The sequence below is a fragment of the Arachis hypogaea genome, chromosome 10, assembly GCF_003086295.3.
Source record: "Arachis hypogaea cultivar Tifrunner chromosome 10, arahy.Tifrunner.gnm2.J5K5, whole genome shotgun sequence".
Lineage (NCBI taxonomy): Eukaryota > Viridiplantae > Streptophyta > Magnoliopsida > Fabales > Fabaceae > Arachis > Arachis hypogaea.
In genome coordinates this window covers 98,832,340-98,845,581 of record NC_092045.1, presented here as the reverse complement: position 1 = coordinate 98,845,581, position 13,242 = coordinate 98,832,340, and the positions used below count along the sequence as shown (strand labels likewise).

Genomic DNA, 13,242 nt, shown 5'->3' with positions numbered 1-13,242 from the left:
AACCCTATGGTCATGGTTTTAAGGAGGGGTGACCATAGAGGCTATGGCCACGGCGAAAACCGTGGCCATAGATAAGGCTATGGTCACGGTTTTAAGGAGGGGTGACCATAGAGGCTATGGTCACGGAAAAAACCGTGACCCTAGATAAGGCTATGGTCATGGTTTTAAGAAGGGGAGACCATAGAGGCTATGGTCATGGTTTTAAGGTGGGATGACCATAGATAAGGCTATGGTCATAGTTTTAAGGAAGGGTGACCATAGAGGCTATGGTCACGGTTTTAAGGTGGGGTGACAATAGAAGCTATGGTCACGGCAAAAACCGTGACCATAGATAAGGCTATGGTCATGGTTTTATCTATGGTCCCGGTTTTCGCCCTGACCATGGATTAACCTATGGTCACGGTTAAAAACCGTGGCCTAAAGTGTCAAAATTTGAAAATTGTAACCGTGACCATAGAAACCGTGACCATAGATAAAAAAATTGTGACCATAGACTTATGGCCACGCCAGAATAGGCCACGGTAAAAAACCGTGACCATAGGTCCAAAACCGTGACCATAGATCTATGGTCACCCTTTTCACTAGTTATGGTCACGGTTTTTTACCGTGGCCAAAGGCCTTTTTTTTGTAGTGGTTAACGTAGAAAGTTGAAATTTTGACATGGTATTTAAACACTTAACGGAATAAATAATGGGGAAGACTAAAAGAGAACATTTTAAAATTTGATTCTATAAAGCACGTACACAGACACGGACACAACACGACGCGCAACACGGTAACACGCGAATTCTAAAAAGTTGTCAGACACGGGGACACTCATATATTAATAATATAATATATTTATTAAATAGAGATATGTCATAATAGAGATATTTTCAAAAACAACCATATGATATGCATTTCTTCCTAAAGTGTATAGGTATTCAAAAGATAAAATCCTAAATTCCTATGTCTTAATAGAGACAGTAAGAATTTTGTACATCACATGTACACAAAAAAAGTTATCTAAAGTCATATTATTTCTCCATCATATATGGTTGATATCTTCATCATTAGAAAAAGTCACTCTTTCCAACTCCGGTTCATCAAGAGAAAGGTGAGCAACTTCAAGAACACCATTTTCTTCATCAATTGGTGAAAAATCATCTCCAACAATATTCCACATCATAGTTTCTCCTTTATTGTATTGTGAAGTTTTTCTTGAAAGAAGATTAGTGTGCACAAATACTAAATTTTCTGCACGTTTAGGCTTTAACTTGATTCTTTTTAGGGAATGGATAAAAGAATATGTGCTCCAATTCCTTTCACAACAAGAAGATGAAGATGGTTGCCCTAGTAGCCTAAGAGCAATTGGTTGAAGAAATTTTGCTTTACCACCATGAATTAGCCACCAAGACTTTGCATTAACTATGCCTCTATCATTCAAAGAGTCATAATCATCAAAGACACCTCTACCACCAGAAAAACTTGTAAATTTAATGTTTACCTTTCTCCTCTCTTCTTCATCAGGAAAATACCTCTTCAAGCATTTAACTCTCTCATTAGTAATCTGAATATCTTGATGAGGAGAAACTCGTGTAGGATCTTCTCTCAACCATTGGTGGCTATAATACCTATATAATTAGTGTTTAAGTAGAAATTAATAATAATTCAATTATCTTAACTTATAAATAAAAGTTATAAACAATAAATGTAAAAAGTTACCTTGGATTCAATGAATGTGCTAAACAATGAAGAGATGTGCTACTTTTTGTCCATCTTTGAACTAATATTGAGTGCACAACATTGTAGAAGGATGATGACTCTTGTTCATCTTTTCTTTCATAGAGATATATAGCACTTTTTACTTTCTTGATCATTGAATCCCACATCTCATGGACCAAATGAAGAGTAGGTGCATCCGTGTCTGTACTTCTTAAAACATCATAAATAGAATTTGTGAAAGCAATAATATAATCAATTTTTTGCCACCAATTTTCACTTAAAATCTTTTCTGTAACAAACTCAACTTTGCCAATATTATCTTCCTTGTATGAAGACCGCTTCTCACTTATAACCATCTTTTTGAGGCCTTGCTTTAACAACCTAAATCTTTTGAGCATCACAATAGTAGAAGCAAATCGAGTAGTAGCAACATTAAGCAACTTCAATGTATTAAATTCATTGAAAATAGATAACCTCATATGATGACTAACAATGAAATTTTTTATAAAAGAAGCATCTTCAACAATTTGAGTAATCCATGAGCATTTTTGATAAACAAAATTATTCTTCTCTGTATTCTTAGCTGCACGAATGTCCTTTAAAGCAAGGTTGAGAGTATGAACAATACAAGGAGTCCAATAAACAAATGGAAATCTAGTTTCAATCAATAAACCAGCCGCTTTACAAATCGACGCATTATCAGTCACAATCTGCACTACATTTGAGAGACCGACTTCTCTTATCACATCTCTTATTTGCTTTGCAACATAATCCTTGTCTTTGATCTCATCTGAACAATCTACAACTTTCAAAAACATAGGCCCACTTTCAGTTACAGCCATAAAATTAAGAAGAGGCCTCCTTTGGAGATCACTCCATCCATCACTTACAATGCTCACTCCTTTTCCACTCCATGAATTCTTAGTAGGTTCTAACATTCTCTCCACATGTTGCTTCTCTTTCTCAAGCAAAGTTGTCCTCAATTTATTATATCCAGGAGGAATATAACCATCAATATAATTATTAGTAGCATAAAAAAAAGCTTTAACAAAATACGGATTTTTTGCTAGATGAAAAGGCAATCCAGATGAAAAAAATATTATAGCAATATGTAAATCTAGAGTCTCCCTTCCATTCACATTAAAAGCTTTTTCTAAAGGTCCAGTAGCTCTTCTTTTTCTTGAATCAAGTTCACTTGCATTAGATAAGGGTGGAAGAGGAATTGACTTAGCCTTTTTACTTTCATGCAACAATGTACTTTCACTATCAAGTTTTTTAAGTTCTTCAAGCTTTGTTGATGTAACTTTTGTACAAAATCTAATTCCTTTTCCTGAAATCTTCAATAAATGTGCTCTTACTCTAGTATAGGAACCACTTAATAAAACCTTGCAAAATTTACATTGAAATTCAAGATTTCCACCCCTTCAATTTTATCTTTCCTTGTTACAAATTTCTGTAAAGGCTTATCAACACTTTCTTCAAAATTGTTTTGGACACTCTCTGAACTCATCTCTCACAATCCTACAATAATTTAAGAACCAAAATTATTTTTTTACAATTTAATTTCTTGAGCAAAATAGAACCAAAAAACGCATAAAGAAAAAACAAAACTAAAGAAAATTATTATATAATAGTAGCTAGACTTGTTCAGAAAAACCAAAATCTAGCCTCAAAAGTCACTTAGTCTCTTTTATCACAAATAACACCTAAAACATTTCTCTTTTTCATACACGAAGCTTGAACTCTATAACTTAGATATCTCTATTTCTTTAGGATTTATTATTATAGACCCAAAATACTCAATCCATTTAACTTGCAATATGGTCTGAGTTCATCTTTGTGTCTTCCTTACCAATACACACTCCATACATTGTGTTATTTCCACCACACAAAATTTTTAGTGCATCTAAATCTTATAGTCACAACTATCGCTTTATTTCAATTTTTTTAGTCACTTGATACAGGATATTGAGGAGTATCTTGTAAACTACATAGTTAATGACAGTCTAGGAATAATTGCCAATGCACACACTGTCCTTTGTGTTATTTCACTTATATGTAATGCCTGGAAAATAACGCAGGTCAATTCCCACATGAAGACTTGATGAGTTATAATACAGACAGAAATGTTAGACAATTTAATTCCAGAAGCATAAAACAAAACAAAACCAAACCAAGGAGATGCACAAACAAAATAGAAATTCAGAATCAAATGGAAGCACAAAACTGACAAAACAAATCAGAACCAATGAGAAGCACAGAGGACCAGAACAAAATAGAAATACAGAACCAGAAATTGATTGATGAAAAAATAAACATTCTCCCTTACTTGAAATGGAGGATGCAGAAGAGCACGGCAAAAGAGTACGAAAGTAGGGCGACGGTCACGGTAGAAGTGGTGACCAGGGAGGCGGTGAACATGGCAGTGAGAACTGAAGTAACGACAACAACAAGTGGTGGCTGGAGAAGCAGTGAACGGCAGCAAACAGCAATGACAAGCACCGCAGAAGAAGTGGCGACAGTGAAGAGGAGATGTTGAGATTAAGAGTGAGTGGGTGTGGAGAGGGACAATGAACATCCACGGCAGTGACGACTGGAGGTGGCGATGATGACTAGAGGTGGCGATTGACTGGCGGTGAGGAGAGGGTGAGTGGGTGTGGAGGAGCCAATGAGCCCGAGACGGGTTTGAGGGTGGAGGTGAAAAGTTAGGTTTTTATTTTTTAACTTTTGTCAAAGTGAAAGGGTTAAAACTGAGGAGAGCTTTCCAAAATGCAATTGGGCGGTGTCCGACTGATTTTTTTTGTTTTTTTTTACAGGATACATTTGGACACGGGAGACACGCGTGTCGGACGAGTGTCTCCTGCGTCGTGTCCGAAATGTGTCCGACACGCTGACACGATAATTAAACAAAGTGTTCGTGCTTCATAGATTTGATTCGATTAAAAAAATTATAGAAACTAAAAAAAATTACAAAAACCAAAAAGTTATATATATATATATTATTACTTAATAATACATTATTAAATTAAAAAATAATTAATTTTTGTAATAATTCTTAAAAAATTTGATTTAAACCTAAAATATGTTGTAATTAATTATTTTTAAAAGAAAAACTTGTTTAAAAAATAATTATTTTAATTTTAGGTGATAAAATTATATATTGTTGATGAACAATACGGCACATGTAGTTAAAAAAATAGAATTATGCAAAACCAAATAACCAAGTGAAATGAAATGAATATTATGTATATTATTGAATGTATTACAAGAAGTGATGCTGTGCTACTTATATACTAGTTGAGATACCCAACTATGACTCACACTAGTTAGATAACAAGATTTTGTTACATACTAAAATAGAATTAATTAGAGTTTCTTGACAACCAAACTAGTCCTTTTTCTTGAATTCTTGATCTGCTTTGGTCAATACTTCTATTATCCCCTTCAAACTTAAAGAATCTTATGGAGTGATTTTAAGTTATCTCTACACTTTTTGAAAAGATTTAGAGGATAAGGTCTTTGTAAAAATATATCAAGTACCTGTTTTATTGCTCCAATATACACAACACTGAGTTGATTCTGGTTAATCCTTTCCCTTACAAAATGTATATCAAGATCAAAGTGTTTTGTTTTGTTGTGCAAGATAGAATTTGCAGCAAGCAGAATCTCATATTATCACAGTAGATAGTGGGAATTGTTAGGCTTGGAATGTGTAACTCTTTTAACAAATTCTGAATCCAAACAATGTATGAATCTACCTCAACAAGACCTCTATATTCAGCTTTTGTACTAGACCTACTTACTAAAGATTGCTTTCTGCTAGACTATGCTATAAGGTTTGCTCCAAGATATATGCCATAACCACATGTTGATCTTCTATCAACAATAGCGAAACCCCAATCTAAATTAGAAAATGCATAGATTCTCAAGTCGATACTAGGATGAAACAATAAATCATAATCTAATGTACCCGATAAATATCTTAAGTCTTTTAACATATTTCCAATGAATGTCAAGGGACTGCAGGAGAAATTGACTTAATTTGTTTACAGAATAAGAGATTCCAGGTCTTCTTAACGTTGCATATTTCAAGCTGATGAGCGGATAATTTATACGCTTTTTGGCATTGTTTTTAGGTTGTTTTTAGTAAGTTTGAGCTACTTTTAGGGATGTTTTCACTAGTTTTTATGTTAAATTCACATTTCTGGACTTTACTATGAGTTTGTGTGTTTTTCTGTGATTTCAGGTAAATTCTGGCTGAAATTGAGGGACTTGAGCAAAACTCTGAAAAAGGCTGACAAAAGGATTGCTGATGCTGTTGGAATCTGACCTCCCTGCACTCGAAATGGATTTTCTGGAGCTACAGAACTTCAATTGGCGCGCTCTCAACGGCGTTGGAAAGTAGATATCTAGAGCTTTCCAGAAATATATAATAGTTCATACTTTATTCGGAAATTGACGACGTAACTTGGCGTTGAACGCCAAGTACATGCTGCTGTCTGGAGTTAAACGCCAGAAAAACGTCATGATCCGGAGTTGAACGCCCAAAACACGTCATAACTTGGAGTTCAACTCCAAGAAAAGCCTCAGCTCGTGGATAGATCAAGCTCAGCCCAAACATACACCAAGTGGGCCCCGGAAGTGGATTTAAGTATCAATTACTTACTCATGTAAACCCTAGTAGCTAGTCTAGTATATATAGGACATTTAACTATTGTATTAGACATCTTTTGACAGTTTAATCTCTTGACTGTTTAGCCTTTGATTATTCGGTCTCTTGATCACTCAAGGGGGCTGGCCATTCGGCCATGCCTGAACCTTTTACTTATGTATTTCCAACAGTGGAGTTTCTACACACCATAGATTAAGGGTGTGGAGCTCTACTGTACCTCAAGTTTCAATACAATTATTATTACTTCCTATTCAATTCTCTTTTATTCTTATTCCAAGATATACGTTACACTTAACTTGATGAATGTGATGATCCGTGACACTCATCATCATTCTCACCTATGAACGCACGTGACTGACAACCACTTCCGTTCTACCTTAGGCCGGGCGCATATCTCTTAGATTCCCCAACAGAATCTTCGTGGTATAAGCTAGATAGATGGCGGCATTCATGAGGATCCGGAAAGTCTAAACCTTGTCTATGGTATTCCGAGTAGGATTCTGGGATTGAATGACTGTGACGAGCTTCAAACTCCTGAAGGCTGGGCGTGATGACAAACGCAAAAGAATCAAGGGATTCTATTCCAACCTGATTGAGAACCGACAGATGATTAGCCGTGCTGTGACAGAGCATAGGAACATTTTCACTGAGAGGATGGGATGTAGCCATTGACAAACGTGATGCCCTACATACAGCTTGCCATGGAAAGGAGTAGGAAGGATTGGATGAATATAATAAGAAAGTAGAGATTCAAGAGGAGCACAGCATCTTCATACACTTATCTGAAATTCCCACTATTAATTTACATAAGTATTTCTATCCCTTTTATTTTCTTTTTATTATTAATTTTCGAAACCCAAAACTATTTAATCTGCCTAACTGAGATTTACAAGGTGACCATAGCTTGCTTCATACCAACAATCTCTGTGGGATCGACCCTTACTCACGTAAGGTATTACTTGGATGACCCAGTACACTTGCTGGTTAAGTTGAACGGAATTGTGAAAAGAAAAAGCTTCTCTAACAGTGCCTGGAATTATTATTGATCACAATTTCGTCCACCAAGTTTTTGGCGCCGTTGCCGGGGATTGTTCGAGTGTGGACAACTAACGGTTCATCTTGTTGCTCAGATTAGGTAATTTTCTTTCCAAAAATCTTTTTCAAAAATTTTTCTTGTCTTTTTCGTTTTTCTAACCATGTTTTTCAAAAAAATTAAAATAAAAATACAAAAAAATTAGAAAATCATAAAAATCAAAAATATTTTGTGTTTCTTGTTTGAGTCTTGTGTTAATTTTTAAGTTTGGTGTCAATTGCATGCTTTTAAAAATTTTTCTTGCATTTTTCAAAAATTCCATGCATTCATAGTGTTCTTCATGATCTTCAAGTTGTTCTTGATAAGTCCTCTTGTTTGATCTTGATGATTTCTTGTTTTGTGTCTTTTGTTGTTTTTCATGTGCATTTTTGCATTCATATTTTCCAAGCATTAAAAATTTCTAAGTTTGGTGTCTTGCATGTTTTCTTTGCATCAAAAATTTTTCAAAAACTATGTTCTTGATGTTTATCATGATCTTCAAAGTGTTCTTGGTGTTCATCTTGACATTCATAGCATTCTTGCATGCATTCATTGTTTTGATCTAAAAATTTCATGCATTGAGTATTTTTGTTGTTTTTCTCTCTCATAATTAAAAATTCAAAAATCAAAAAAATATCTTTTCCTTGTTTCTCTCCAATTTTCGAAATTTTGGGTTGACTTGGTCAAAAATTTTTAAAATTAGTTGTTTCTCACAAGTCAAGTCAAAATTTCAATTTTAAAAAAAAAATATCTTATCTTTTTCAAAAATTATATCTTTTTCATTTTTTTTTATTTTTCGAAAATTCCAAAAATCTTTTTCAAAATATTTTCAAAATCTTTTTCTTATCTTTATATCTAATTTTCGAAAACTCACTAACAATTAATGTGATTGGTTCAAAAATTTGAAGTTTGTTACTTTCTTATTAAGAAAGGTTCAATCTTTAAGTTCTAGAATCTTATCTTGTAGTTTCTTGTTAGTTAAGTCATTTTAAAAAATAAATCTTTTTATCTTTTATCTTATCTTTTTCAAGAATTTTATCTTTTTCAAAATTTGATTTCAAAATATCTTATCTAACTTCTTATCTTCTTATCTTTTTCAAAATTTGATTTCAAATCTTTTTCAATCAACTAACTAACTTTTTGTTTGTTTCTTATCTTTTTCAAAACCACCTAACTACCTTTCCCTCTCTAATTTTCGAAAATATCTCATCTCTTTTTCAAAAAATTCTTTTTGTTTTAAATTTTAATTTTAATCTCATCTTATCTTTGATTTTCGAAAATTACTAACCTCTTTTTCAAAAATTATTTTCGAAATTTCCCTTCTCTTCTCTTATTCTATTTAATTAATTTTTTACTAACACTTCTCTTCACCTCTCTTCATCTAAAAATCCGAACTTATTATATCCCTTGTGTTTGGATTCTTCTACCCCTTTTTCTTCTACTAACATAAAGGAATCTCTATACTGTGACATAGAGGATCCCTCTTCCTTTTCTTGTTTTCTTCTCTTTCATATGAGCAGGAACAGGGAAAAAAGGCACTCTTGTTGAAGTTGATCCAGAACCTGAAAGGACTCTGAAGAGAAAATTAAGAGAAGCTAAATTAAATTATTCTAAAGGTAACCTTTCAGAAATTTTCGAACAAGAGAAGGAGATGGCAGCCGAAAATAATAATAATGCAAGGAGAATACTTGGTGACTTCACAAAGCCAACGTCCAAGTTTGATGGAAGAAGCATCTCCATTCCTGCCATTGGAGCCAATAACTTTGAGCTGAAACCTCAGCTAGTTGCCTTAATGCAACAAAACTGCAAATTTTATGGACTTCCATCTGAAGATTCTTATCAGTTTTTAACTGAGTTCTTGCAGATCTGTGAGACTGTAAAGACGAATGGAGTTGATCCTGAAGTCTACAGACTCATGCTTTTCCCTTTTGCTGTAAGAGACAGAGCTAGAATATGGTTGGATTCACAACCTAAGGATAGCCTGGACTCCTGGGATAAGCTGGTCACTGCCTTCTTGGATAAATTCTTTCCTCCTCAAAAGCTGAGCAAGCTAAGAGTGGATGTTCAAACCTTCAAACAAAAAGATGGTGAATCCCTCTATGAAGCTTGGGAAAGATACAAGCAGCTGACCAAAAGGTGTCCATCTGACATGTTTTCAGAATGGACCATATTAGATATATTCTATTATGGTCTCTCTGAATTTTCGAAAATGTCACTGGACCATTCTGCAGGTGGATCTATTCACCTAAAGAAAACGCCTGAAGAGGCTCAAGAACTCATTGACATGGTTGCAAACAACCAATTTATGTACACTTCTGAGAGAAATTCCGTGAATAATGGAATACCTCAGAAGAAAGGAGTTCTTGAAATTGATGCTCTGAATGCCATATTGGCTCAGAACAAAGTGTTGACTCAACAGGTCAACATGATCTCTCAAAATCTGAATGGATGGCAACATGCATCTAACAATACTAGAGAGGCAGCTTCTGAAGAAGCTTATGATCCTGAGAACCCTGCCATGGCAGAGGTTAATTACATGGGTGAACCTTATGGAAACACCTATAACTCATCATGGAGAAATCATCCAAATTTCTCATGGAAGGATCAACAAAAGCCTCAACAAGGCTTTAACAATGGTGGACGCACTAGGCTAGGCAATAGCAAGCCATATCCATCATCTTCTCAGCAACAGACAGAGAATTCTGAACAAAACACTTCTAATTTAGCCAATATAGTCTCTGATCTGTCAAAGGCTACTTTCAGTTTCATGAATGAAACAAGATCCTCCATTAGAAATCTGGAGGCACAAGTAGGCCAGCTGAGTAAGAAAGTCATTGAAACTCCTCCCAGTATTCTCCCAAGCAACACAGAAGAGAATCCAAAAGGAGAGTGCAAGGCCATTGATATACTCAACATGGCCAAATGCACAAGGGAGGAGGAGGACGAAAATCCTAGTGAGGAAGACCTCCTGGGACGTCCCTCAAGCAAGGAGGAGTTTCCTATTAAGGATCCAAAGGAATCTCAGGCTCATATAGAGACCATAGAGATTCCATTAAATCTCCTTCTGCCATTCATGAGCTCTGAAGACTATTCTTCCTCTGAAGAGGATGAAGATGTGACTGGAGAGCAAGTTGCTCAATATTTAGGAGCTATCATGAAGCTGAATGCCAAGCTGTTTGGTAATGAGACTTGGGAAAGTGAACCTCCCTTGCTCATTAATGAACTGGATACTTGGATTCAGCAAATTCTACCTCAAAAGAAACAAGATCCTGGCAAGTTCTTAATACCTTGTACCATAGGCACCATGAGCTTTGAAAAAGCTCTGTGTGATATGGGGTCAGGAATAAATCTTATGCCACTCTCTGTAATGGAGAAGCTGGGGATCATTGAGGTACAACCTGCCTTGTTCTCATTACAATTGGCAGATAAGTCATTGAGACAAGCTTATGGAATAGTAGAAGACGTGTTAGTAAAGGTTGAAGGCCTTTACATCCCTGCTGATTTCATAATCTTAGACACTAGGAAGGAAGAGGATGATTGCATCATCCTTGGAAGACCTTTCCTAGCCACAGTAGGAGCTGTGATAGATGTCAACAGAGGTGAATTAGTCCTTCAATTGAATGGGGACCACCTTGTGTTTAAGGCACATGGCCATCCCTCTGTGACAAAAGAGAGTAAGCATGAAGAGCTTCTCTCAGTTCAGAGTCAAGAAGAGCCCACACAGTCAAACTCTAAGTTTGGTGTTGTGAGGCCACAACCAAACTCTAAGTTTGGTGTTAAGACCCCATATCCAAACTCTAAGTTTGGTGTTGGGACTACACAAACATTGACCTGATCACCTTGTGGCTCCATGAAAGTCACTGTCAAGCTATTGACATTAAAGAAGCGCTTGTTGGGAGGCAACCCAATTTTATTTATCTAATTTTTATTTTATTTTGTTTTATTGTTATTTTGTGTTTTATTAGGTACATAATCATGAGGAGTCACGAAAAAAATCAAAAAAATTAAAAACAGAGTCAAAAACAGAAGAAAAAGTTTTTCACCCTGGAGGACGCACAGACTAGCGTTCAACGCCAGTAAGATGCATCTGGCTGGCGTTCAACGCCAGAACAGAGCACCATTCTGGCGCTGAACGCCAGAAACAAGCAACATTCTGGCGCTGAACGCCAGGAATGTGCCCAGAGAAGAAAAGCTGGCGCTGAACGCCAGCAACAAGCATGAAACTGGCGTTCAACGCCAGAAACATGCTTTACATGGGCGTTGAACGCCCAGAACGTGCACCAATGGGCGTTTAAACGCCAGAATGGTGTGCCAAGGCAATTTACATGCCTATTTGGTGCAGGGATGGAATTCCTTGACACCTTAGGATCCTGTGGACCCCACAGGATCACCTTAGGATCTGTGGACCCCACAGGATCCCCACCTAACATATTCCCACCTTACCTCCTAATCCTAATTACACTCTTTTAATCCTAATTACACTCTCCTACTCCCCATGTCACACTTCCCAACAACTTTCACCAATCACCTCAATTCCTCTTCCCAATTACCCCATTAACCACTCACATCAACCCACTCTTCCCCATAAACCCCACCTATCTTCATAAAAGTCAAAATCAATTTCCCTCCCATTCCCACCCAAAATGGCCGAACATCCACCCTCCCCTCTCACTATAAATACCCTTCCATTCTCCTTCATTTTCACACAACCCAAACCCCTCTTCTCCCTCTTAAACCGAACCTACCTCTCTCCCTCTCTACCATATTTTCTTCTTCTTCTTCTTCTCTTCTTTTCTTTCTTGCTCGAGGGGGAGCAATATTTTAAGTTTGGTGTGGTAAAAGCATAAGCTTTTTGTTTTTCCATTACCATCAATGGCACCTAAGGCCGGAGTATCCTCTAGAAAAGGGAAAGGGAAGACAAAAGCTTCCACCTCCGAGTCATGGGAGATGGAAAGATTCATCTCCAAGAGCCATCAAGACCACTTCTATGATGTTGTGGCAAAGAAGAAGGTGATCCCCGAGGTCCCTTTCAAGCTCAAAAAGAATGAGTACCCGGAAATCCGACATGAGATCCGAAGAAGAGGTTGGGAAGTCCTAACCAACCCCATGCAACAAGTCAGAATCTTAATGGTTCAAGAGTTCTATGCCAATGCATGGATCACTAGGAACCATGATCAAAGTATGAACCCGAATCCAAAGAACTATCTCACAATGGTTCGGGGGAAATACTTAGATTTTAGTCTGAAAAATGTGAGGTTGGCGTTTCACTTGCCCATGATGCAAGGAGATGAACGCCCCTACACTAGAAGGGTCAACTTTAATCAAAGGTTGGACCAAGTCCTAAAGGACATATGTGTGGAAGGAGCCCAATGGAGAATAGACTCCAAAGGCAAGCCAGTTCAACTAAGAAGACTGGATCTCAAGCCTGTGGCTAGAGGATGGTTGGAGTTCATTCAACGCTCTATCATTCCTACTAGCAACCGATCTGAAGTTACTGTGGATCGGGCCATCATGATTCATAGCATCATGATTGGAGAGGAAGTAGAAGTTCATGAGGTCATCTCCAATGAACTCTACAAAATAGCCGACAAGTCCTCCACCATGGCAAGGCTAGCTTTTCCTCACCTTATTTGCCATCTGTGTTACTCAGCTGGAGTTATCATAGAAGGAGACACCTCCATTGAAGAGGATAAGCCCATCACCAAGAAGAGGATGGAGCAAGCAAGAGAGACCATGCACGGTTCTCAAGAGATGCATGAGGAAGCTCATCATCAAGAAATCCCTGAGATGCCTC

The 13,242-nt window shown here is 36.7% G+C and overlaps 1 protein-coding gene across 1 annotated transcript; it reads right to left on the bottom strand.

The window, feature by feature from the left end:
• Window positions 1–1,027: 1,027 nt before the first annotated feature.
• Window positions 1,028–3,575, bottom strand: LOC112717798 (uncharacterized). Its single transcript, XM_025769738.1, has 3 exons — window positions 3,557–3,575; window positions 1,705–3,034; window positions 1,028–1,613 (listed from the first exon to the last, which is right to left on the bottom strand). Exons 1-3 carry the CDS (start codon window positions 3,573–3,575, stop codon window positions 1,028–1,030), a joined length of 1,935 nt encoding a protein of 644 aa, XP_025625523.1.
• Between the last annotated feature and the right edge of the window lie 9,667 nt (window positions 3,576–13,242).

What these genes read in the sequence shown, in the direction of transcription:
- LOC112717798 (XM_025769738.1), bottom strand. An exon ending in GCACATTCATTGAATCCAAG is followed by an intron (nt 1,614 to 1,704) that starts GTAACTTTTTAC and finishes CTAATTATATAG; the next exon opens with GTATTATAGCCACCAATGGT.